The 27,006-nt window shown below is 43.0% G+C and overlaps 3 protein-coding genes across 5 annotated transcripts; 1 reads left to right on the top strand and 2 right to left on the bottom strand.

Annotated features, from left to right (window-relative positions):
* Positions 1 to 890: 890 nt before the first annotated feature.
* On the top strand, positions 891 to 6,047 carry LOC109895493 (dnaJ homolog subfamily A member 2). Its single transcript, XM_020489204.2, has 9 exons — positions 891 to 1,072; positions 2,259 to 2,318; positions 2,477 to 2,703; positions 2,854 to 2,934; positions 3,110 to 3,243; positions 3,562 to 3,758; positions 4,475 to 4,619; positions 4,738 to 4,865; positions 5,238 to 6,047. The coding sequence occupies exons 1-9, from the start codon at positions 995 to 997 to the stop codon at positions 5,421 to 5,423; spliced, it is 1,236 nt and encodes a 411-aa protein (XP_020344793.1). The 5' UTR covers positions 891 to 994; the 3' UTR covers positions 5,424 to 6,047.
* Positions 6,048 to 8,613: 2,566 nt separating this feature from the next.
* cdca9 (cell division cycle associated 9) lies at positions 8,614 to 11,576 on the bottom strand. 3 transcript variants are annotated; one of them, XM_020489201.2, is made up of 10 exons: positions 11,422 to 11,573; positions 11,211 to 11,342; positions 11,073 to 11,113; positions 10,916 to 10,964; positions 10,787 to 10,845; positions 9,509 to 9,561; positions 9,278 to 9,364; positions 9,002 to 9,092; positions 8,840 to 8,926; positions 8,638 to 8,757 (listed from the first exon to the last, which is right to left on the bottom strand). In XM_020489201.2, the coding sequence occupies exons 1-10, from the start codon at positions 11,528 to 11,530 to the stop codon at positions 8,698 to 8,700; spliced, it is 768 nt and encodes a 255-aa protein (XP_020344790.1). In that variant the 5' UTR covers positions 11,531 to 11,573; the 3' UTR covers positions 8,638 to 8,697. The 3 variants fall into 3 exon arrangements, with proteins under 3 accessions (XP_020344791.1, XP_020344792.1, XP_020344790.1); XM_020489202.2 differs by lacking the exon at positions 11,211 to 11,342 and having other exon boundaries at positions 8,614 to 8,757; positions 11,073 to 11,137; positions 11,422 to 11,576; XM_020489203.2 differs by lacking the exon at positions 11,211 to 11,342 and having other exon boundaries at positions 8,614 to 8,757; positions 11,422 to 11,574.
* A 284-nt stretch (positions 11,577 to 11,860) lies between these two features.
* LOC109895491 (alanine aminotransferase 2) lies at positions 11,861 to 26,754 on the bottom strand. Its single transcript, XM_031830742.1, has 11 exons — positions 26,180 to 26,754; positions 23,406 to 23,495; positions 22,206 to 22,314; positions 20,020 to 20,153; positions 19,564 to 19,807; positions 17,892 to 17,971; positions 17,630 to 17,766; positions 16,945 to 17,119; positions 16,680 to 16,835; positions 16,349 to 16,461; positions 11,861 to 15,849 (listed from the first exon to the last, which is right to left on the bottom strand). Exons 1-11 carry the CDS (start codon positions 26,498 to 26,500, stop codon positions 15,738 to 15,740), a joined length of 1,671 nt encoding a protein of 556 aa, XP_031686602.1. The 5' UTR covers positions 26,501 to 26,754; the 3' UTR covers positions 11,861 to 15,737.
* Between the last annotated feature and the right edge of the window lie 252 nt (positions 26,755 to 27,006).

The raw sequence follows: 27,006 nt of genomic DNA on the forward strand, positions 1-27,006 counted from the left end.
ATGCGCTCAGGGCTTCATCTGTCTTAAAAAGGCAGAGGACAGACACAGGGTGCCACAAGTAACAATGGGATCTGAAGCTACAACGAAGCCCTCAGAAACCCACAAAAAATAATCTATGAACATAGTCACAGAGGTCAACAGAGTGTTGTGGTGCTTGTAATTCTCAATCTGCCTAAATTGAAATAGACCCATAGTGATCTAATACTCAAATGATCAGTCACAAAGTTATGTGAACTCAAGTGTCCTTTTGTTCCAGGTTCCAGTCATTACAACACCTCATGGATACGATATACAGTTCATATTCCTACCAACATAGACCCAATGATATGATTCTGTAGGCCTTGATGTAAAGATATTGTGGACGGTGTCAACCAAGAGCGGACAAATGACTCCTGAAGCACATACAGAAATATACAGACTGAGCAAAAACTGTGTGTCTATAAGTGCATGTGCGAGCTTGTATGTGTGTGGTTGTGATTTTGTCAAAGTTTCATCTTAGAGGTCTCGTCACAGTCCCCAAGTCCAGAAGGCGCACAGTACTAAATAGAGCCATGACTACATGGAACTCTATTCAACATCAAGTAACTCATGCAAACAGTAAAATTTGATTAAAAAAAATAAACAGATAAATGCATGCATATATACACACACGTACACATGGATTTTGTACTGTATCTATGTGGTTGTGGTGGAGTAGGGGCCTGAGGGCACACAGTCTGTGAATGTATTGTAACATTTAAACATTCTTAATGTTTCTGGATCCCAGGAAGAGTGCTGCTGCCTTGTAAAATACCTGAATCAATTGCTCATGTATAATAGAGAGGAGAAAATATATGACGTGAAAAGAAGGAAGTCACCCTATAATTGAGATGCACCTCTTTTTTTCTAACGCCAGGAGAAATGTTAAAGTTGACGCAACGTGTGACGTTTTCGACCGGCTCTTCTTCTTTCTCTTCTCGCTTCCCGTGCAGAAGGTCCGATCTCCAGCTTCATCATGGCGAACGTTGTCGATACTAAATTATATGACATACTAGGGGTGTCCCCCACTGCCACTGAAAATGAGTTGAAAAAGGTAACGTTGACTGTAGCTCCCGATTTATCGAGTTAAATTTAATCTAGGTGCTGTGGAGTTTGAATTGTTCGTAGAAACAGGAAATAGGTTATTCTGGCTAAAAGCTAGTCTGGCCTAGAAACGGTAACGTTAGCTAGTTTGACTAGCTCTGTTTCTTGCTAACAAACGTTAGCGTCAATCAGCAAATACTTGTTAACTGTGTGTCCTGTACTACAATTTATCTGCGTTAATGTTTTAGCTAACTACCTCTGTCTTTGGCGCAAAGTCTTTTAGATGTTTATACTTTGCGCTTACGTTAGCTTTCAGTTTCAACAATGATGGCATCTCGTAAAACGAACGCCGGCTTCGAGTATATATTTTTTGTAAAAGTTAGCATGCGGTTGGTAGCTCTATCACCTGTCTTTTAGTTTAGAGCCCGCATAATACGCACTGTATTGTTAAATATTAAACATTTTACTGTATCAACTCGTTTCATAGCACTGGATTAACAGTTTTGTTTACGTTTTTCCAGACTGGTGGTTGCTAACTGAGACAATGACTAGCTAGCTAACTCTCGTGCGTCTGTCTGCTTATAACAGATAAAAGACGCAACCGAGTCGCCTCATACCAGGTTGCTATAGATAAGTTACAATATCAAGGTTACCCCAGTTTGATCTTTTAACGTTTAACTAACTCTTCGTTAACGTAGTGTGTGCCACCAAACGAGTTAGCTGGCTAGTTGCGTTATTTAGCCGGCTAACCTACGACGTTAACTCACGTGTTTACAGAATCATTCACAGTAATGGCATTTTGTGGCCAAATCTCCAAGGTCGGACATTTTGGGTTGATTTTGTTGGGGGAAAATTTGATTCATAGCTGGTTAATAGTTGTGAAAAACATTTTAACTGTTTAGCCAGTAGTTTACTTTAGTCATTGTGAGAAGGTGGCTAGCTAGCCCGTCAACGTGCATATAGTAGTTAGCTATCTTCCGCAGTTATTTTAACTTCAATTTACTAGCTAGCTAATTTAGGCCAGCTAACTAACCTTACCGTAAAAAGCAACGTCAGATTCCTGTCAATATTTGATGGCCACTACGGGGATTACGTAAAAAGTGGAAATGGTTATACAACTCATTGACTAACGTTAGCTAGCATAAATAATCGAAACCAGTGCCTTGTTGTATTCATGTGCTTGCCTTTTCTTTCAGTCATACCGGAAGCTAGCAAAGGAATATCACCCCGATAAAAACCCAAATGCTGGCGACAAGGTATTGAAATTGCTTGAAGTACATTTTTGGGGGAAGGGATACGATGTGAGGAAAGGGTTCAATCGTTCCTTAAACTAATGAGTAGATGCAAAACGAATGTTAACAAATATCTGTAAATGTCATAACACTTACTGTACACCGGTCTCCTTCAAAAACAGTTCAAGGAGATCAGCTTTGCATATGAAGTGTTGACTAATCCAGAGAAGAAGGAGCTTTATGATCGCTATGGGGAGCAGGGACTGCGAGAAGGAGGTGGTGGTGGTGGGGGAATGGATGACATATTTTCACACATCTTCGGCGGTGGACTCTTTGGCTTCATGGGCGGACAGGGGCGCAGCCGAAATGGTGGTAGACGAAGAGGAGAGGACATGGTTCACCCACTCAAGTAAGCTTAGTCTATTTATTGGGGGTGTCACAGATCTCTTTAGTGATAATTAAATATTTTTTATATTATGATTCATTGTCTGACTGTTTAAGTGACCTGTGGTTTCTATGACCTTGCTACGCTCTCCAATTATGCGCCTTGGTTTTTTAGAGTTTCACTGGAAGACCTGTACAATGGAAAAACAACTAAACTGCAGCTGAGCAAGAATGTTCTTTGTGGCACTTGTAATGGGTAAGTGTTTCCACTTTCATCCTTTTGTATCAGCAACAATTTTCCCTCAATTACTTCTCTAGCCCACATGAAGCAGTGTTGAGATCTTGCTGTTTTTGCTTGTCAATTATTGCATCATACGTGTTGATCATGTAGGTTTGTTGGTGTGTTAGACTAAAAGTTAACTTCTCAACAGCCAGGGTGGAAAGACTGGCGCAGTTCAGAAGTGTGTGGCCTGCAGGGGGCGTGGTATGCGCATCATGATCAGACAGTTGGCTCCTGGGATGGTCCAACAGATGCAGTCTGTTTGTACTGATTGTAATGGGGAAGGTAAGTAACAGTACAGTTTAGAAACCCTATACTTGTAGTACCCAGATACGCATGATTTAAATTATATATATATATATATATATTTTAATAATAATTTTAAAAACTTTCAACTGGGTATTTCGGTTAAGGACAAAGTCTTATTTACAATGACGGCTTACTGGGGAACAGTGGGTTAACTGCCTTGTTCAGGGGCAGAATTACAGATATTTTCCCCCTCTTGTCAGCTCGGGGATTTGATCCAGCAACTTGCCGCCCAAGGTAGCCTAGGTGGTTAGCAAAAAGGCTTTGACTCCTAAACTTCTATTGTTATACCCACAGGTGAGGTCATCAACGAGAAAGACCGCTGTAAAAAGTGTGAGGGCAAGAAGGTTAGCAAGGAGGTGAAAATCCTGGAGGTCCATGTCGACAAAGGCATGAAGCATGGGCAGAAGATCACCTTCGGAGGGGAAGCCGACCAGGCGCCTGGGGTAGAGCCAGGAGACATTGTCCTCGTCCTGCAAGAGAAAGAGCATGAGGTAGAGATGAACTGCTGTGCTCTGGACACCATGGTCCCCACACCTTAAGACTGGCTCTTGTTAACTAAGGGCAATATTACAATGTGGAAACATATTAGTGAAGCTGCAACATTGATGTGTAAACTTGTTATTACTCGGCTATTATGTCTCGCATGTCTATGAGGAGTATAGTATAGGTGGCGAATGTTGAATCGTAGCTGGTTGAACAAAAGCGTCCAGCTGGCTGAGTTGGGTCCTCCAGCACTCTTGACTGGGATCCTTTGGGAGCAGATTGTAGTGACAGCACGATGCTGCTAGGCCAATGAGAACACATTGTAATCCAGTTTCCAGTACTGTGCCCCTACCCTCTGAGCCCCCTGCATGTCTGGCATAACTTGGTATTAATTATAGTCATGAGTGGCACGTAGTTCCTAATCTTGTAGTCCTAGCATTTCCACTCCATTGTCACTTCCAGACTCACTCACTCCTCTGAAGATGGGAGAACAGACACATGTTAATGGCACCAGCCTCTCATGTGGAAAACAGACCAGTACAGTACCCTGACCGGATGTAAATGCACCGCTTCCGGGGGGGGGTGCTGCTGCTGCTTTCTTATGTTCATTACTTATGTGCCAGCAGTATCAGTTAGTTGCATTTCTATCAAGTGTTATTTTAAATTGGCCTATAACCATGTCTCTTACTATATTGACACTCTGCCTGTTTTCTCATGCCAACAGACATACAAAAGAGCGGCCCATGACCTGCACATGACCCATAAGATTGGCCTTGTCGAAGCACTTTGTGGATTCCAGTTTACGTTGAAACACTTAGACGGCAGACAGATTGTAGTCAAGTATGCTGCTGGCAAAGTCATTGAGCCAGGTAAGAATTGGATCTTTTTACTAGTGTTACATGTGGAAGATGATACAACAGTATGTGAATATTAATCCGTGCAGTATGTGAAAGCAATGTTTCTTTTAATACAATGTTTATTTTACAGGCTCTGTCCGAGTTGTTCGAGGGGAAGGGATGCCACAGTACCGTAATCCATTTGAAAAAGGGGACCTATATATTAAATTTGATGTTCAGTTCCCAGAAAACAACTGGATCAGCCCCGATAAACTCAATGTAAGTCATGGACTATGAAAAGACGTGTCCATTTCTGTCACAAGCTTGAATATTATGGTACTGTTTGTTCTATTATGGGATTGAATGACACAATTTGATCATTCCTAACAGATTAGGATTTTGACCCAGACCATACTAGTTATGTTTAGCGGCACTTTGTTATATATAATTTTAAAAAACAGCCCTTGTTATGTGAGTCTGCTACTTCAGCTTTTAAACACCATTACTAATGAATATTGGTATTTAAGAGCTAAGGTACCCCACAAGTGTCTATTTTTAAGGGTTTTGTAACGATAGCTGCATGCTGAATAGGGGGCTTTGCTAACTAGACATTGTTTTTCTAATTTTCTGTGACCCTCTGTCAACCCCTAGGAGCTGGAGGATTTGCTGCCAACACGTGCCGAGGCTCCCATCGTGTCTGGGGACGCGGAGGAGGTGGACCTGCAGGACTATGACGTCAGCCAGGGCTCGTCTGGAGGACGACGTGAGGCCTACAACGACAGCTCAGATGATGAGGGAGGCCACCACGGCCCTGGAGTGCAGTGTGCCCACCAGTAGCATCTGGCACAGGGGAGAATGTATGTGTTGCACCCGCCCAATCTTCCATCCCGATCACGCATCCCTCAATCTCCTTGTGGCAGCACCAGATAAGATGGGAAAAGGTCATTTCTCCTTTGATTGGTGTGTAACTTGCATTTTTTCATAGTATTTACAATAATTTAATTTAAACTAACCATACAATGCCGTTTTGGCCTCAGCCTCTGGACTGTGAGGTGTGAGTTAGGGGAGGAAGATCCTGAATGGACACAGGACACAAACATCGCATTTTTAGGTTTGTATGTATCTGTGCTTGATTTTTACCACTTGATTTGTTTTTGTAGGTTTTTACTTTTGTTTTCCTTTCTATATATTAAATTCAAACATAAGACAACATTGTGTATAATATGAAAGTGATTGTCGGTGAGCTTTATATCAGCTGCGCTTATACAGTGGTGATACAAATGGAAAACACTTTCTGTCCTCAACCCTGGTGCATGTTAAGACCGCATTGGTTCCTGCACTGATTAAACATCAAACCTATTGAGCGAAGCTGGGAAAAATACTATTTAAAAGCAGCATAACTTCTGTGAAACAAGGTTTATTAAGTTGTTAAATAAACGTTCTTCAAATCTCAAACAGCAATACTGGATGTCTGTGATTCTGTCTTGTCCTTGTCTGGGAAATGATGTCATCAGTCAGGAAAATTTTATTTTAGTTACCGTCTCAGTCCTTTGTCATTAATGTTGATGGGTATCAGAGAATGATAGAGGCCACTAGTGGCCAAAAGGATGTTTTGGCATGGGCAGCCAGCCCCATTGAGGGTTTCCACCATGCTTCCTGAGTTGTACCCTCAATAGCATTGGCATTGGCATTGCCCATGCTGTCACAGACGAGTCATCTATGGTAGGTATGTTCTAGCCCCCCACACACACACACAGCTGCCACTGTTAGCGTTGCTTACCAGACAGCTATTTGTGCATGTTTTGCATAAATAAGTCTAAACATGCTCCAGCTCTGGTCATAGCTAGGCTCATGCAAAATACATTATGCAGGTGCTGTTCAGCTCCTGCCAGGTTATTGTAGCGGTTTAGTCTTAGGTCACTATTTGTTCATTTGAGTCTGTATTGCATAAGCTTAGAATTGATCTTAATTGCTTAGAATTGATCTTAAATCTGGGCTTAGTTTCACAATTTACCTGCGTCTGGCGTTAGGCCCTCAATCGATTGCACCCCCCCAGTATAAAGTCAAAGAGCCTCACTTGGAAGGTCGATTCCTTATAGCAGCTAAAGAAAACACCTTTGCGTTCCTTCCAGGGCCCTCTATCTAGCACACCCTCCAGCATGGGGGATGCAACAGAGGACTCAGCTGGGATGATGACCTGCTGTCCACGCTTATCCAATCAAGTACGTTAGGGATAAGGATGACATGCCCAACATGGTGGAGGTGCTAACCAGTGTTATGGACCCATTCAGTCAACTAAAGATGGGTCGGAGTCATTCCGAGGCTCTGCCTCAATACGCACGATCCTGTGTGCGGCCTTAGCTTGATGACCCGCTAACCCATTCTTTAGTAAGGCCCCAGCAGCTACACAGTTGTGCCACCTTCGGCTTTTCTTAGTTTCAGAGATGCTGGGCTGACCTGTGGCAAGGACACTCTGCCATGGGCAACGTAAAACATGGCCCGCTGACACAGTCCTACGACACAGCGTCCCGCATCGGGAACTCTTCAGTGTTTGCTTTCATGACCAGAAAGCTAGACTGTCATCCCTGTTGTGGCTCACCCAAACCCAATAAGTAGACGGACGCTGAGAATTTTTTATTTTTATTTTTTTATTTTACCTTTATTTAACCAGGCAAGTCAGTTAAGAACACATTCTTATTTTCAATGACGGCCTGGGAACAGTGGGTTAACTGCCTGTTCAGGGGCAGAACGACAGATTTGTACCTTGTCAGCTCGGGGGTTTGAACTCGCAACCTTCCGGTTACTAGTCCAACGCTCTAACCACTTCTACGCTCTTCAGCCCCGCTGAGCGGGCCATCGAACGTAGAATGAAGTTAGGCTACTCACTGGAACCCAAATCCCAGGCATGACGCGTGAACCTTGCCACACTCACTCGGCCCAGCCCAACACAGGTGCTTGCCAGTACAAGACAGCGATGCTGTCGGCCGATTTACCCAGCAGCACCTGACCTACTGGACATCTCTCCTGGGGAAGGGCACGATCAGAAGAGTTATCAATGGCTTTTACTCAACCCATGTCCAGTTTTGGATTTTATATTCTCCCCCTTTCACATGTCAATGTTCTCTAGACTTTAGCTGCAAGGGAATGGTTCCCATCCCTGTGTTACCGGAACAGGCGTTTTCTGCAGTTCGCCTTCCAGGGCCAGGCATAAGTGCTATATTACCCTTCTCTCTCCCTGGATCCTCAGAAGATGCGTGACCGCAGCCCTGAGCCTACAAGGATTTAGAGCCTTCCTTACCTTATGAGTGCACAGCGCTACCGCAGCCATGGTCACTTTAATGGCATGTATAATAGTGCGTGGACAGCATTTTTCTGTAACAATTTCAGTTGAATGCATTGAAGGAACAAACGTTCCGACCACTGATGGGAATGCTCGTGAGGCCTCCGCGGTGACACCGTTAGGCCTGTCTAAGGCAACTACTAGGGCCCCAAACATCCCCTGGGCATGGATGCCTACTGTATGCCCCCCCCCCCCCCCCTCCCATGTTAAGCATATATATATATATATATATAGCTTGTAACATCAGATCAAGTTAGTTTCTCTAGTAACCCAAAACTGTCCGGTTCTATTAGATTTCTCCCCTGCATACACAAAATCTAATTCAGTGTCATAGTGGGACTGCTTCAGCATATGATTAGCCAGTCATAATTGTATTAGCATTTGTCCTGTTAGGGTCAGAAAATGAGTGGTCAGTTAATCATTATCACCCAGCAGATGTTACCATAAAGTGACATTCCGGCACAATAAGTTGGGCTGTATGTATTTGTATGTAGTGCTAGACAGTTCCACAATACCTTATAAAAATTACCTGAGAGAAATAGGAGCTCAAGCAGAACATTTTAGGTGACCTCTTGCCCAAGTCGAGCACTGCTTGCAAGATCATTCAGTTTGGCCATTATCAATACAAAACATTCAATAGGATGCTCACAACCAACTTCTTGGGGCTAAATATTGCTCACCAGCCAGTAAAGACAAATATACAAATCTTTATTTATAGTAAGTAAAACATGCACAGGTGGCATTAGTGGATCAATATTAGCTGTGTTGGTATCATTGCACACTCAGCGGCTGATTCGCTTTGACTTTGTTGAAAAGGTAGTCCATCAGTTTCTAATTGAGAAAGATCAGTGAGAATTAAATTGCAGGTGATAAATGATTAATTTCAAGATTAAATGAACAGAACACATTTTACCATCAACTTCTGCATCTGGAGGACAGCCATGTCATCCAGTAACCCGATGTCGACATCTTCAACAGTATCATCCGAGAGGCACAATGTCTTGGGAGAAAATAGTGACTGGTTTAGACTGCTCGACCTAACTTAGAGCCCAACAACCTCAATATGAAACGTTACCTCTCCATGGGATGTAGAGATCATTACATGTGGAGACAATCCAGGCAGGGAGCAATACAGGTAGTCGTCACTGGCTGAGCGCAAAACAGATCTAGAAACATGGAGAATTTAGGACAGAATTAGTTTGATTAACTCAAGCATCCCTTAAAAAGATTAGTTTGTAAACTGCAGTCGACAACTGGTATTTTGGACCCAGTAATTGCAGAAAAACTGCAGTTATACTACACTGACTGCAATCTTTCTTTCCATAAGGGATTTTGATAAGTGAAGACAAACCTGGGTTTCGTTCCAGTCAGTGGAGACTGATCACTGATTTTGGCAAGACGAGTTTTGGTTCTTTTTGCGTTTGTGGGTGTGGCACACCTGCAAGAACAAATGAGCAGAATCAACCAGAAGACGTTTCAGCGAACACGACTGAATGAGTTCAAATCGGGTGTTTGAGTGGTGATTGGAACAACTAGCAACCACCAGTTGCTCACCAGGAATGATTAATATATAGGGAGTTACCGTAGGCTTCCAGTGCTGGAGCTATTGGCAAGTGATCTGGCTTTCTTGGAACCCTGTAGAACAGAAATACCCAATTTAGTCCATTTTCTAAGTGGAAATGCCCAGTTTGTTAACTTTTCACACAGCCTAATGACACGCAAATAAAGTCGAGCTAAACTATACCTAGCTCTGCCTAACGCCGTGAACGATCGAGACAAGGCAGGAAGGGCTTTCTACACCATCAAACGGAACATAAAATTACCATCCCAATTAGAATCGGGCAGAAATAATATTTGTATCAGTTAGAACCAATTGCCCGTCATAGCTGTGAGGGCTGGGATCCGCTCACCAACAAAGAGTTCACAAAATGCGGCACACCAAATTGAGAGTCCGCATGCAGAATTCTGCCCAAAAAAAACACGTGTACAAACGTAAGACACCAAATAACACATGCCGAATTAGGTCGCTAATTATCAAAATACAGAAAAGCGCCGTTAAATTCTAAAACTACCTTAAAGGAAGTAACAAACCGTCCATAAAGCCATCACCGACAGTGATTGACCTGAAGAGTCCCCTAAGCATGCGGGTCCAGGGCCTCGGTTCACAAAACAGAACCCCAAGACCGCTTCAGCCACACAAATCAAGAGAAAATATAATTACTTAACATTGGAAATCTTAACAAAAAAACAGCACAAACTAGAATCCTAGTTGGACCTAAACAAACTACACAGTGGTAGAATACCAGGCCACTGTGACTGACCCAAACTTAAGGAAAGCTTTGACCATGTATCGACTCAGTGAGATCTCTTGCTATTGAGAGACCGCCATAGCCTGTCTTCTCTTGAGAGCCAGGTTTGCTTATGTGCACACTGCCCACAACACGAGGTGGAAACTGAGCTGCACCTCCTAACCTCCTACCAAATATATGACCATAGAGACATTTCCCTCATTACACGGTCCCTCAAATAACTCAAACCAATCAAGTTCTGATAAACTCCTATAGCCATTGGGTGAAATACCAGTATGCCATCACAGCAGCAAGATGTGTGACCGGTTGCCACAAGAAAAGGTCAACCAGTGTACAACACAGCATTGTAAATACAAACCATGTTTATTATTATCTTTTTTGTACTTTATTTGCACATCATTATAACACTACATAGCCATATGACATTTGAAATGTATTCCTTTGAAACTTGAGTAATGTTTACTGCATCTTTAATTGTTTATCAATTTCGTGCTTTGGAAATGTAATACATGTTTCCCCATGCCAATAAAGCCCTTTGAATTACTAGCTACCTTTGATGGTTCTGTTGTAGCCTTCCTTTTATGAGCCGATGCACCTTCACTCACTTTCACTACATAAATAAGAAAAATGTATAATTAACAAGCTCATATTCTTTTTAACTAGAGGAAATAAACCATTACCTTTACTAAGCTTCCTAGTGAGAGGCTGGTGAATCTCGGGTGAAACGGTCTGGAAATCAAATTTGAAAAAGTTAGCTGCTCACATTTCCACAGTACACCACAAGGACGCAGCATTAAACCATTTACAGCCGGTCTGATAATCCATGTTTAGTCCTACCTTTATGGCGATGGTGACTTCACCTGCAGAAATGTCATCCGCTAGGAAAGGACGGGGGGAAACAACTGAAATAAAAAGTCACCACGCATGCATGCATTCATTCCAAGAAATATTTAAAATACAATTGGAAAATCACACCATTAATTAAATCTATTATCACAGTTTTTTGAAGCACGGGTGGCATTTTCATCAATTCCACTTTAAAAACCCGATCGACTGTTGCAAGAGTCTGCTCCAATTTAGCCTCCATCTCATTTATACGGTCCTGTGCTGTAAAGGGGCAACATAGTGAATTCAGTTAATTTGAGGAAAACAGACGGTAAGGATGGGCCTACTATGAAATTAGTACCTTCTTTCTCAAACTGTTGAATAAAAAGCACCCCTTGCTTTTGGCGTATCTCCTTGCTAATTTGCCCATCTGACTGATTGCTGACTTTCCTTATCCTTCTTGGTGCCATGGTTTCATCAGTGTGCCCTTTTCCCCCTGCTGCCACATCGGCTGAACACTGATTTATAACCTTAAGGACACCAGGTGCTCCTGACCAGTCAATTAACCCTAGAATCCACCTGAGGCCACTAATAACTCAACTCACTAACCATTAGTGCTGGGCTAGGAAAAAACTGTGCACCCTTGTCCTGTGGGGCAATCTAATATACATTTAAAATATAGCCAAATTTAAGATCTATCAACAGTTCAACACTCAGTACTGGAAAGCTGGTGTTCTCTTCGGTGGAAGTGTGACATGCAGGTATTCAATGACTGGTGGAGAGTGAATTGTCCTCCTGTATTAGATGGTAGACTGTTTATTGTTGAACTGTGTCATTGTAGTTTCTGTTGTTTGGGTAAATGGCAAAACATTAGATTCAGTAGTTTCCCCAAGTACAATGATTAAATTAAATTCATATCTCATGAAACAGAATCTCTGGATACATCTTCAGAGACCATTTATGTGTTTACACAGGCAGCCCAATTTTGATCTTTTTTCCCACTAATTGGTCTTTTGACTAATCACATCATCTCTTTTTACAGATAAAAAATATCAGTATTGGGCTGCCTGTGTAAATGCATCCTTAGTTTCAGACAAATTATTTTTAATCATCTCTCAAAATGGATCTCAAAAGTATTTATTGTACAAAACAGAAATAAAAAATGAAAATCTGGAATTATGAAAACAATTATGCATATCCAAAACAAGGAAAAACAGCCTTATTTCAGTTAGAAACGACAGTTGAAGTCGGAGGTTTACATACACTTAGGTTGGAGTCATTAAAACTCGTTTTTCAACCACTCCACACATTTCTTGTGAACAAACTAGTTTTGGCAAGTCGGTTAGGACATCTACTTTGTGCATGACACAAGTAATTTTTCCAACAATTGTTTACAGATTATTTCACTTATTCACTGTATCACAATTCCAGTGGGTCAGAAATTACATACACCAAGTTGATTGTGTCTTTAAACAGCTTGGAAAATTCCAGAAAACTATGTCATGGCTTTGAAGCTTCTGATAGGCTAATTGACCTCATTTGAGTGAATTGGAGGTGTACCTGTAGATGTATTTCAAGGCCTACCTTCAAACTCATTGTCTCTTTGCTTGACATCATGGGAAAATCTAAAGAAATCAGCCAAGACCTCAGAAACAAAAATTGTAGACCTCCACAAGTCTGGTTCATCCTTGGGAGTAATTTCCAAATGCCTGAAGGTACCACATTCATCTGTACAAACAATAGTACACAAGTATAAACACCATGGGACCACGCAGCTGTCATACCGCTCCGGAAGGAGACGCGTTCAGTCTCCTTGAGATGAACGTACTTTGGTGCGAAAAGTGCAAATCAATCCGAACAACAGCAAAGGACCATGTGAAGATGCTGGAGGAAACTGGTACAGAAGTATCTATAGCCACAGTAAAACAAGTCCTATTAAGACATAACCTTAAAGGCTGCTCAGCAAGGTAGAAACCACTGCTCCAAAACCACCATTAAAAAGCCAGACTACGGTTTGCAACTGCACATGTGGACAAAGATCGTACTTTTTGGGGAAATGTCCTCTGGTCCGATGAAACTTAAAATAGAACTGTTTGGCCATAATGACCATAGTTATGTTTAGAGGAAAAAGGGGGAAGCTTGCAAGCTGAAGAACACCATCCCAACCGAGAAGCATGGGGGTTGGCAGCATCATGTTGTGGGGGTGCTTTGCTGCAGGAGGAACTGGTGCACTTCCTCATGATGCCTTCTATTTTGTGGAAGAAAATGAGTGGATATATTGAAGCAACATCTCAAGACATCAGTCAGGAAGTTAAAGCATGGTTGCAAATGGGTCTTCCAAATGGACAATGACCCCAAGCATACTTCCAAAGTTGTGGCAAAATGGCTTAAGGACAACAAAGTCAAGGTATTGGAGTGGCCAACACAAAGCCCTGACCTCAATCCTATAGAAAATGTGTGGGCAGAACTGAAAAAGTGTGTGCGAGCAAGGAGGCCTACCAACCTGACTCCGTTACACCAGCTCTGTCAGGAGGAATGGGCTAAAATTAACAATTTAAAGGCAATGCATACTAATTGAGTGTATGTAAACTTCTGACCCACTGGGAATGCGATGAAAGAAATCATTCCCTCTACTATTACTCTGACATTTCACATTCTTAAAATAAAGTGGTGATCCTAACTGACCTAAGACAGCGAATTTTTACTAGGATTAAATGTCAGGAATTGTGAAACTAAGTTTAAATGTATTTGGCTAAGGTATGTAAACTTCCGACTTCAAATGATATTTATAAGCACATTGATGTTGAACCGAAAACCTTTTCCAGTTGCAGTTAACATTCAGCTCATGAAGAATGATGAATACAAACCAGGCAAACAAATGAAAACAAACATTTCACAAAAAATGTGCATAAAAAATCATAAAATATGAATTTGCTGACATTCTCAAAAGCCACTCAATGTAAATTATAGTTTGTCGCCATTGAAGGCACCTCATTGCTGTCAAATGGTTAAAAACAATTCATGTTGAGGTCAGTCGAGTTTCATACATTGAATGGCTGCCAAGGTCATTCAGCATTAAATTGCATACAAAAATAGAAATGAGATGTTTTGGTGTCAGAATAAAAGTTGCCCGAATTCATTGGTTTAACTGAAGCTTTTAGACAGCCTTGTGTGGGTCACTGCACTCATCTCCCACCTACAAAAAATGAAATTGTAGTGTTTCACTTCACGATGACATTTCCTGAGGTTGCAAAAAGATAGATACGGGCAGAAGGTTTCCCACAAACATTTTACAAACAAAAAAACTAAGTGCATTCAACCCACCATCTGAGATGTAACCGTACTCCCTTTCTCAGTTGTGATACAAATGTGAATGACAGCCATAAAGCCACCGTCAGTAAAAAGCGTAAACAATCTATGCAATAAATAGCCTAATATGGGGACAAGGCCGATATACAGAATGACCAGAACCTACATTTCCCTTGGTTTGACCTTAACTCTTCAATTAGTAGCACACAAAACAACTGCATTTCCTTCCAACTAGGCACCCGAGAGTACAGACATTCACCCCCCCCAAAAAAACTATCCAAGTGCAACAGACACCTCAGATCAGTATCACGCGAGACACGTACTGTGTGGGTAAACATGTGCCCAACAGGAAGCTATGCAGGCTCAAAGCTGTATGACTTGTACTGATAGGATGTTATGTTAGAAATGGGTTTTGGACAAGAGCTGATGTAGCAGCACTCATTGTCCCGGAGTCCATGACCTACATAAACAACCCCTGTTCCATTTGGCACACTGAAAAAGGTACAGCTGGTTCTATGATAGTATTTGCACTTACAGTGCCTCATTGCGTCGAGCTCTCACACAAAATGCCTCTTAAGGAGACAGAAAAGACTCAAGACGGATAGAAAATACAAAACAGTGTAAACTTCTCGGGCACAAAAACAAGTAAATGGAGTGCTAGAGAAAATGTCATCAGAACATTGTGTCCCATTTCCCAGTGCGTCCTCTATAATAGAGCACCTTTGAGTACATCACAAAGTACATTGCTTTAGTGTTAAAGGGGCAATCAGTTGTAGTTACAATAAAACATCCTCACTGCCAGTTTCAATAAAAATCTGGAGGGATGGGATTGGACAATTGTAACCAAATTCATAGCCAGAGCTATGGATGCAAGGACTGCTCATCCATGATATCAACATTACAGTTTTAACCATGTTAAGGCTATATAGTGTTTGTTTACATTTACGAAGCTTATATTTTGGGTTCTGATCGGGTACGACAGCTTATGAGGCATGCCCAAGTTGTATTCTTCAATAATCAAATGGGTACATCGATTTACAATTTCATTTATAAGTCTGAAAACGTTTGTGGCAACTGCAGATTGCCCCTTTAACATCTCTGTACAGACGGCATCGTTTCTCCCCCACACTTTTACCTCGTCTGACAAAGGCACAATGTCTCTAAAAACACAAGTACTGTTCCTGAAATCAGATAAAACGTCAAGCAATCATAGGTTACACTAGTAGAGTTAAAAAAAGGGGTTACTTTCTTTACATTAGCGTTAGTCGATACCTCCGTAAACTCTGTTTTTGTTACGCGTGTTAAACGTTCTCAAACGGGGACTATCTGAACTGTTCTAGTGAGTCCCGAATGTCATCCTCTGGACTCTCATCTCTTTGGTTCCTCCAGTGATGCGTACTCCTTCAGAAACTTGATGTGGAAATCCCGGAGCTTCTCCAGGAGCACCTTCAGCTTCTCTGTCGTGGGCAGAATGGTCATTCTAGGGGGAAATCATATGTAAAAACAATTTAGCAGGTCATCTCGGTTACGCGGAAGTAAAAAATCTTGCGAATGTTGCTACACGTAAATCTGTCCATGAGAGATTCCTTAGAAGGCAAAAGACAGACAGGAAGGAAGATATCAATGCAAACTAAACACAGCATCTGGAATGAATGGAGGCCAGCTATTCAGTTAGCTCCTCTCCGGCTAGTGTAATATTCGCAATTTCCAGCTCAGTTAAATCTTTTTAGTTTACTTATGCAAGCGAGATGTCACTGCCGACCAATTTGAGCCTGGTAGATGTGGCACTGTAATGGTTAGGTTACAATGCTTCAATGTAACTCACTAGCTACTGTCACAATTTGATTTGAATACAACTGGTATATCAGGACAAACAAAACACTGTCGTCACAGACAATCTTCATGAAAGGCTTCTCTAAATTCTTATGTCTCTATAAATGTATGATGGTCAGCAATGTTTCTGCTAGTTGAACAGTTACCTGAAGTGATAGGTCCCTTCCCTCTGGCCGAAGCCACTGCCTGGAACAAGGCAGATGCCAGTCTCCTCAAGCAGTCTCAGACAGTACATCATGTCAGGAGACATTCCCAGGGACTGCAGAAGAGAGACACAGTCTACAAACCTGTTTTTCTAGTTTCGGGTGTGGAGGCATACAATTATATACCGATGCCAATTTGTGGTCAGCTGCACAGTACCTACACCACGCAAGTTTTATGAGTGAGCTGAGAAGTGACAAATTCACTAATGGACAAATGGGAGTAGAGTGGAATCACATTTCAGCAGGTTTCTCAATGGGTGTTAGGTGAACAGACCTTGGCCTCCTCCACAGCTCGTGGGGGGATGAAGATGCGTGGGAAGGCGTACATGGCTCCCTGCACAGGGTTACATTTGATCCCAGGCACCGTGTTGAGGGTCTGCTCGGTCACCTGGGCCTTCTCAGCCAGAGCTCCAAGCACAGCGCTCTTCTCCTGAAAGACAACACAGAGGTCAGACATGGGTCTTGGATGACAATCGAAACTGAACACTAACAAATTAAACCTAGAGCATTGCCTGCCCCCCGAACATTGAGTGACAGACCTTGTGGAACTGGAGGTAGGAGGGTTCGTGTGGCAGAGGAGGGTTGACGATGACATCCATGGCAGCCTGTCCAGAGACAGGGGGACACAGCCTCACAGAGAGCAGCTTCACCAGCTGGGCCTTGACCTCTAGGTCGAGGTTGAGAACCTCCATATATCCCCCTCTGAACCCACACCTGCAGGGGAGGAGGACCGAGGAGAGGGGAGTGTTAGTGTTGGGGACACAGTCACACACAATAGAACCAAATGGGACTTTATCCTAGATCAAAACCATGGCAAGGACAATCTGATGAACCAGTCAGTCTGCATACAAAGGGCGTCGTCTCTCTGTGGGCCTGGTAGTCAGCGTTGTGATTTTAGCCAACCCGTCTGACGTTTACACAAGCACGACAACGCAAATCAGAGGAGTTGGCTAAAGCAGAGGGCGGATCTGTCACGCAAAGGCAACACGGCTAACATTTTATAGTGTTCTTGCAGATCAAACACATGAGACTGAGGGGCTATAAGAGCTGGACAGCCGGTTACGGATACATAGAAAAGTGTAATGTACAGTGTCTACTGTGACTGACTACTTATGGGGGTCAGACATAGAATTCAGAGTGAGCACAGACAGTGTGTGGTGTTTTAAGGGTACTTTGAGGGAAATAGTGACCCCGTGCGAGGGGCACGTGGATGTGAATACTCACTCTCCTGAGTATCCTTTGGAGGTGGAGTGAAATGAGGCCAGCTCGACAGTGTTGAAGTACTCTGGGCCCATCTCGTAGAGCACCTTCTTAAAGGAGTGGAACTGAAGGTCTGGGGAGTACACGTTGTCCTGATACACCTGGACACACACACACACACAAGAGGATTACATCAACAGAGAATTGATACTTCTCACAGGACTGGAAAAGTCGAGAAATAGTCAGTGTCCGTTCAGTTCAATACACTATTGTAGCAAATAATTACCTCATCGGACATAACAAACAGATTCTCCTCGTATGCAAAGTGGAGGACGTCCTCGATGCACTTCCTACTCTGCACTTGACCTGAATATTGCCAGAGAGAAAGAAAGGAGAGAAGGGGGAGAGGGAGGGAGAGCGGTCACCACAAGTGCTGGAATTGAGAACATGAGCAACTCTACATGTGCCTTCCATCTGTACAGGGGATACCATGATTACAAAAGACAGAATGTACTGTACTATGGAGGCCGCTGGAAACCAGAGGACCACAGTATCGCCTCACGGACGGTTAAATCAAATCAAATCTATTTATATAGCCCTTCGTACATCAGCTGATATCTCAAAGTGCTGTACAGAAACCCAGCCTAAAACCCCAAACAGCAAGCAATGCAGGTGTAGAAGCACGGTGGCTAGGAAAAACTCCCTAGAAAGGCCAAAACCTAGGAAGAAACCTAGAGAGGAACCAGGCTATGTGGGGTGGCCAGTCCTCTTCTGGCTGTGCCGGGTGGAGATTATAACAGAACATGGCCAAGATGTTCAAATGTTCATAAATGACCAGCATGGTCGAATAATAATAAGGCAGAACAGGTTACTAGCCTGGCGGAAGAGATTCAGGTGGTACACAGCGAAGGAGAACTGTGACACACTGGTGTGGACAGGAGCCCGTTGTTAGTGCAGTATTCACACAGAAGTTGGCTTGGGCTTTGATTGTGTGGCTGTTAATGTGACTGTTTGAGTGAGAAAGGGGAGAACCAATCAGGAAAAAAAAAAACAGCCTCCTTCATTATCAACACATCTTGCCTACAACAGTGGAGCCTTTCCAGACTCTGAAGTCAGGAAGACTTAGGTGTCAGGCAGACTATTAAGTTACAGCTTTGCCGAGTTATGTTACAGCTATGTAAGAGGGAGTCAGATTCCTTTACCCTAATGTCAGCTGGTGAAGACCGATCCGGTTTCCTATGCAGGCTATAAACACCCATCAGCTACCCTACATGACACAGCAGAGTAGAGGGGGTTCCACATATAATATCTTACACAACATGACATCATGACCCTTGGCCTAGTTGCTTGTTTCAATGGTTGTACAGTATCAACATAGCTACCTCTTAAAAGATAATCATCGTGTTTACTGGCCTTATGGGACATGGGAAACATTTGCAACATATAGATGTGAGATGCTCATGCTTGGATATGTTGGATACTGGTCTTGGATGTGGTGGATACTGGTCTTGGAGGTGGTGGGTACTGGTCTTGGAGGGTACTGGTCTTGGAGGTGGTGGGTACTGGTCTTGGATGTGGTGGATACTGGTCTTGGATGTGGTGGATACTGGTCTTGGATGTGGTGGATACTGGTCTTGGATGTGGTGGATACTGGTCTTGGATGTGGTGGATACTGGTCTTGGATGTGGTGGATACTGGTCTTGGATGTGGTGGATACTGGTCTTGGATGTGGTGGATACTGGTCTTGGATGTGGTGGATACTGGTCTTGGATGTGTGTGATACTGGTATTAGATGTGTGTGTGATACTGGTATTAGATGTGTGTGTGATACTGGTATTAGATGTGTGTGTGATACTGGTATTAGATGTGTGTGTGATACTGGTATTAGATGTGTTGAACACTGGACAGCCACATTACATAAGGAGCCTAATCTCATTGTTCTGGCTGGTGAGACCCACCGGTAGGGTTGCCTGGATTAATGATGCAGATGACTCTGGGGTGACAGTGCTCCTTGGCAGCCTGGTAGGCTCTGTGGAGCTCGTTGATATCCAGGGCCCAGCAGTTGTCCTCGTCCAGGTAGTAGTTGATCTGAACGGCCTCCAACTCAGAGATGGCTGCAGAGTACAGGGGGTACTGAGGGATGGGGATCATCACACCACTCCTGGACCGGCCCTGGCCCGACACCAGCATTTTCAAGATGCTCTACGGTCAGATGAGAATATCGTTTCACAACATCAACAACTAGTAGGAAAGCATCCAGAATTAGAACGATATTGGTTATAAGAGAAATAACTCACTGTCAAAAACATGAAAATACCTAATAAATCCAATTAACTTTCAGTGACTGCTCAGATTAAACAAATACCAACTAACACTTTTGTTTGTAAGAGGATTATTGAGAACTAAAGACGTACCACGATGCCATCACTGGCTCCGGTGGTTAGGTAAATATTGTCCCAGTCGGCAGGCACGCCCTTATCCCGTTGCTCTATGTAGACAGCAACGTCCTGCCGAATACAGTCCACTCCCTGGCTGGCACTGTACGACCCTGGAGTTGAAACACACACAATATGGTATCAACTCTGGATTGTATTTTCATGTTCTGTTTCAGGAAATAAATGAGAGCTTAGATACAGTGCCTTGCGAAAGTATTCGGCCCCCTTGAACTTTGCGACCTTTTGCCACATTTCAGGCTTCATACATTAAGATATAAAATTGTATTTTTTTTGTGAAGAATCAACAACAAGTGGGACACAATCATGAAGTGGAATGACATTTATTGGATATTTCAAGCTTTTTTAACAAATCAAAAACTGCAAAATTGGGCGTGCAAAATTATTCAGCCCCCTTAAGTTAATACTTTGTAGCGCCACCTTTTGCTGCGATTACAGCTGTAAGTCGCTAGGGGTATGTCTCTATCAGTTTTGCACATCGAGAGACTGACATTTTTTCCCATTCCTCCTTGCAAAACAGCTCGAGCTCAGTGAGGTTGGATGGAGAGCATTTGTGAACAGCAGTTTTCAGTTCTTTCCACAGATTCTCGATTGGATTCAGGTCTGGACTTTGACTTGGCCATTCTAACACCTGGATATGTTTATTTTTTAACCATTCCATTGTAGATTTTGCTTTATGTTTTGGATCATTGTCTTGTTGGAAGACAAATCTCCGTCCCAGTCTCAGGTCTTTTGCAGACTCCATCAGGTTCTTCCAGAATGGTCCTGTATTTGGCTCCATCCATCTTCCCATCAATTTTAACCATCTTCCCTGTCCCTGCTGAAGAAAAGCAGGCCCAAACCATGATACTGCCACCACCATGTTTGACAGTGGGGATGGTGTGTTCAGGGTGATGAGCTGTGTTGCTTTTACGCCAAACATAACGTTTTGCATTGTTGCCAAAAAGTTCAATTTTGGTTTCATCTGACCAGAGCACCTTCTTCCACATGTTTGGTGTGTCTCCCAGGTGGCTTGTGGCAAACTTTAAACAACACTTTTTATGGATATCTTTAAGAAATGGCTTTCTTCTTGCCACTCTTCCATAAAGGCCAGATTTGTGCAATATACGACTGATTGTTGTCCTATGGACAGAGTCTCCCACCTCAGCTGTAGATCTCTGCAGTTCATCCAGAGTGATCATGGGCCTCTTGGCTGCATCTCTGATCAGTCTTCTCCTTGTATGAGCTGAAAGTTTAGAGGGACGGCCAGGTCTTGGTAGATTTGCAGTGGTCTGATACTCCTTCCATTTAAATATTATCGCTTGCACAGTGCTCCTTGGGATGTTTAAAGCTTGGGAAATCTTTTTGTATCCAAATCCGGCTTTAAACTTCTTCACAACAGTATCTCGGACCTGCCTGGTGTGTTCCTTGTTCTTCATGATGCTCTCTGCGCTTTTAACGGACCTCTGAGACTATCACAGTGCAGGTGCATTTATACGGAGACTTGATTACACACAGGTGGATTGTATTTATCATCATTAGTCATTTAGGTCAACATTGGATCATTCAGAGATCCTCACTGAACTTCTGGAGAGAGTTTGCTGCACTGAAAGTAAAGGGGCTGAATAATTTTGCACGCCCAATTTTTCAGTTTTTGATTTGTTAAAAAAGTTTGAAATATCCAATAAAAGTCGTTCCACTTCATGATTGTGTCCCACTTGTTGTTGATTCTTCACAAAAAAATAGTTTTATATCTTTATGTTTGAAGCCTGAAATGTGGCAAAAGGTTGCAAAGTTCAAGGGGGCCGAATACTTTCGCAAGGCACTGTAACTTCAACTTGCATACACTTTCTGGCTCCACCGTACAAATGCAGTTTCAAATAAACTATTAGCCATATCTTGCAGCAAAAGGTATGCCACACAAATAATGTTTCAAAAGCATATTGTTGTAACCAAAACACTGCTAGGTTCTGCATTTCTCAGGCCACAGCATCATTAGAACTTAACCTAGCATCCTGTTATTTGTCAGTGTGACAATTCTGAACCCATCAACAGTGCGCAGAAGGCCAAAGCTCCCACTTGGGTCAGCATTTAAAGCTATATTATTAGACTATATTTCAACACAGGAATGTGAGTGCAGCGCAGTCAGACAGGCATACTGTACACACCCAAGCTCTGTCCCCCGCAGCCCTGTAGAATGCGACGGGCACGTTGTTTGGCATCCTCTGGGAAACTAGGGCTGTTCAACAGCTCTGGGAATGAGCAGAGAGCCACCACCTGAACATAGAGACAGGAGGTGTTCCATGTTAACTTCAACCCCATCAAGACACACAGACACCTTCACAATTTAATTGACATATTATGTAAATAGCATTATATAAGCATCCCACCCAGGTGAGCCAGCAGGAGAAAAAAACTTTTTTTTTTTTACTCTTAATGTTGGTAAGGGGCTCCTAAGTAAGAATTTCACGGTAAGGTTATATTCGGCGCATGTGACAAATAAAAATGTATTTGACTAATTCTGTTGGACCAAACCTCAAATGCAAATAGCGAGTTGAATCCGCTTGTCAGAAAGGAAGGAATGATCGCTCATCTTTGTTGTTGTGAGTGGCAGGGGGAGGGGCTTGGTGTGTGTGTATATTGGAAGGTGCACAGCTTACAAGTCATTGCACATAGCACAGAAGGAGCAAATGAGACGACACCAAAAAGACGACATGAGAATAAGCAGACATTAACGCTCATAATTTTTTTTTGAAATAAATAGATTGAGACAGGCATTTGGAAGATAACATAAAAACATAAATTCAAATGAATTCAATATCACCCTGCCCTAGGTGATTGTTATAACAATGTGGAGCACAAGACTGGACATCATTTTGACCCATCTCTGGAATGTGCACTTTCATTAGGAGAGACCAGAACACCCCACACTCTGCCCATGCCCAGTTAGCCAATCCAATACACATTTGCTGGGTGAAATACAACAGTAAGTCGTTTTTAGAGGTATTTCTTCTAAAATACCAGATAGAGATAACACATGTTATGCTGCTGTTAAGAGATTACTGTATTATTAAGTATTAATAAAGGTGATCCCGTTTCCAACCTCTCCATGAGCCGAGGACGTTCCTCTAATGTTTCAGAGTGCAAATAGTAGCCTAAACAAACAATGTGTCGATGTGCAGCCTCATTGGCCAAACTGATTCCCGGCCAAGGATGACTGATTTAGTAACTGGGAATAAACAGATAGCCGTCCTGCCAGAATACTATTTGAAGTCTATTTCACCTAGTTGTGGTTATGGTGGTAGGACAGGTGATATAAATGTGACTTCGCAAGACCACACTTTTCCTGACACATCCCTGCCACTCACCTGACGGAGAAACGTGATTGGCTTCTGCCCCATGGCATGTGAATCTCCAATGTTCGCTTTGATGACCTCAGTGAAGGGATGTTTCTGACCCTGGAGGGAAGAAAGGTACATTTAGATACATGTTGAGAGAACATTTGAATTTTGTAAATATCCCTGCACATATGAAGAACTATACTGAACAAAAATATAAAATGCAACAATTTCAAAGATTTTGCTGAGTTACAGTTCATATAAGGAAATCAGAAAATTTAAATAATTTCATTATGTTCTAATCTATGGATTTCACATGACTGGGCAGGTGCGCAGCCAAGCCGACACACTGGGGAGCCAGGCCCAGCCAATCAGCCCCGTGGCTGATCTCAGGCGATCCTAAAGGTTAAGAAGCCCGATGTGGAGGTCCTGGGCTGGCATGGTTACACGTGATATGCGGTTGAGGCTGGTTTGACGTACTGACAAATGCTCTAAAATTACGTTGGAAAGGGGGATACCTAGTCAGTTGTACAACTGAATGCCTTCAACTGAAATGTGTCTCCCGCATTTAACCCAACCCCTTTGAATCAGAGAGGTGTGGGGGGCTGCCGTAATCGACATCCAGGTCTTCGGCGCCCGGGGAACAGTAGGTTAACTGCCTTGCTCAGGGGCAGAACGACAGATTTTTACCTTGTCAGCTCAGGGTTTTGATCTAGCAACCTTTCGGTTACTGGCCCAACGCTCTAACCACTAGGCAGAGGCGGCTTATGGTAGAAAAATAAACATTAAATTCTCTGGCAACAGCTCTGGTGGACATTCCTGCAGTCAGCATGCCAAATGCAGGCTCCCTCAAAACTTGAGACATCTGTGGCTTTGTGTTGTGTGACAAAACTGCACATTTTTAGAATGGCCTTATTGTACCCAGCACAGGGTGCACCTGTGTAATGGTTGTGCTGTTTAAATCAGCTTCTTGTCAGGTGGATGGATTATCTCGACAATGGATTAAATGCTCACTAACAGGGATGTAAACAAATTTGTGATTGATTGACACCATCCATTACATGATGTATTAGCCTAACCCAAGTGCTGTAGGCCTACCATTTCATGTTAATGTCCTTGTGGTGGCCCAACATCTAAATCATATTTTGGACAAGAGTATGCAGGGGACATGACAAAGCGACCAACCCTAGTGTGGTCTTGTATCTGTGAGGGTGGTACGAGGATCACGTGCTCCTACCGACCCCAAGGAAGGCACCTGTTTCAGGGCTATTATTAGTTGAACTGCCAGTGCCCGAGGCACACATCAATCAATTTATCCAACGTGAGAGAGAAACAAGTGAGTGTAAGACTGGAGTGAAAGAAGAGTAGTGTGAATAGATATTTGAAGGTGACTTTTGTTCAAGTGGAGTGTATAGGTCAGTCACAGCATTAGTCTGAATGAATGAATTCCGGTACACTGATCTTGTCGTTCATAGAATTACATGTAAATAAAAGGATATCTGTGCTGTTGCTCATCTCCATCATGATAGTAAACTTGCCTCGACTTTCCCACACAACAGTCTGGATCACAAGTTCTGCCCTGATATTAATTTAAAGGCATCGCTAAACAGCACAATGTGTACATGAGTAGCAGTTGAGCCACTGATTGAAGGGTTAGTTACCAGTATCTTTGGTTGAGCTTTCACTAGCTAAGCTCATCATTGCCTGGGAATCAGATTTTGCCTTCTGGGATTCTTCAGTGTTTGATTGCGATTTTTTAAATTATTTTTTTAAGTACTTGCAGAGTTGAGCTATATTTGGTGCAGGTGCATGGTAACAATGGAATAGCATGAGAGAAAATAGAAGCCACGCCCGCTGCTCTTTCTAGTATCACTGTACTTTATTGATCTTTATGTATCGGCCTCAAGGCCTTCGTCAGAGCTTTTTGTGTTGTTGTTGTTGTTGAGTGTTTGATCCTGGAAATGGTCCTCCCAGGTCAAAAATGTTGGATATATTTAAATATGTTTACCCTACTGGTTGTCTGCGTGGTTGGTTATTTCAGCCAATACATCCACAGGAACGTATTATTAGTGTGTTCAGAGCACTTGAGTTGCGTTCAGAATTATATCACCTGGAGCAGCCGTTAAACCATGTAAACATGCGCACTCTACATGTTCGGCAAGGCATGTGAACGCACTACCAGTGCTATGAAAAGTTGTTAATAATTATTTCCTGTGGATCGTCCGAAAGTCCTACCTGCAAATGGACCAACCACGCAGACAACAGGAAGAGCGACTTCAATTGTAATTGTAGTCAACATTCAGACTTGAGGTTCCGTTGCCAGAATCAAACAAAGAAAAAAATCCCAGACGGTAGATTTAGCACTATCTGTCGGTCCCCTCTGTCAAAGCTCATCACTGCCACGTCCACCATGGCTGAGGAAATCACGAGGCAGGACTGGTTCCTTATCGCACACCTGACGTTTCAACGGGATGGAATGCATCGCGACTGGAGGATGATGATGCAACATTGTATCAGCACTGAGCCAAGACGCTACACCTGTCCTTCGAGAAACTAGCTACCAAGCTAACGTTACTTGCCCGTTTCCCCAACTGTCATACGCTATTTTAGTTGATAGTATAAAGCATGAGAGCACATATCCATGACTAGCTAGCTAATATGCTGAGGAGGATGTGCCAACGTTACGGATACGTAAATAGCTAGTTGCCGGTAAATGCTGGTTAGCATGAGCTAGCAAGCTCACCCATTGATCCCCCCCCCCCCCCCAAGCTATGTAGCTAAACTGGTGGGCAATGTGTTTTCACCTGCTGCAATCCTCTCTCGATGTCCCCAGCCTTCGTGACAATGGGTCCTCTCACAGCGTACTCCACCGCTTTCACCTGCGGATTGAGGGTGTCCATGGTCAGAGTCTTTTCTCGCATCTTGCCGTCCTCTCTTAAAATCACGGTTGCTTCAGCTGTACTGAATCGCTTCAGTCCATACTGTTCAACCGGTCCTTGTGTTTTGAGTCGTATGGACTGCACTAAACATGCGGTCTCCCGAGCCTTTGTCCGCACAAGGGCTGGAGACTGGTCAAAAACACCAGCAATCAATGATCTATTTGCCAAGTGTTGAAGTCGATGCATGATGATGTTGAAGTCGATGCAGCAGGTTAGTTTGAACCACGACGAGGGAAATTAATGCTAGCTGTACATGAAGAACGGCAATATGAGGAAGAGGCGATGGGAGAGGGATAACTGGGCACGAAATCTATCTTCTCCAGCAGGTGGCGATGTTTCGTTTTTCTTCCGCTCACTCAGCGAGGAGTTTTAGTATAGAGGTCAAAGAGAGTGTCGAATTTGGTCTACAAAAAAATGGAATTGCTTAATTTACGTGAGGCTTATTTAATCTAACATTTGTTTCGTAATTGTTAGGTTGTTAGGGGTGTACTGATATAAGTAGGACACGTGACATCCTGGCAAAAACAAACGCTGTTCTTCGGAACATGTATCTTCCCTCTCATTGGCTAGAATGGCCCCACCTGATCTTACCTCCTGACTGCTATCCATTTTTTAAGACATGTAGAGTAATATCACCCAAACGGGTTACGTTTCTTCCGCAACGTTCAGAAAGTTTGAATTTTCCCCGGTTA

The sequence above is a fragment of the Oncorhynchus kisutch genome, linkage group LG8 (genome assembly GCF_002021735.2).
Source record: "Oncorhynchus kisutch isolate 150728-3 linkage group LG8, Okis_V2, whole genome shotgun sequence".
Taxonomy (NCBI): domain Eukaryota; kingdom Metazoa; phylum Chordata; class Actinopteri; order Salmoniformes; family Salmonidae; genus Oncorhynchus; species Oncorhynchus kisutch.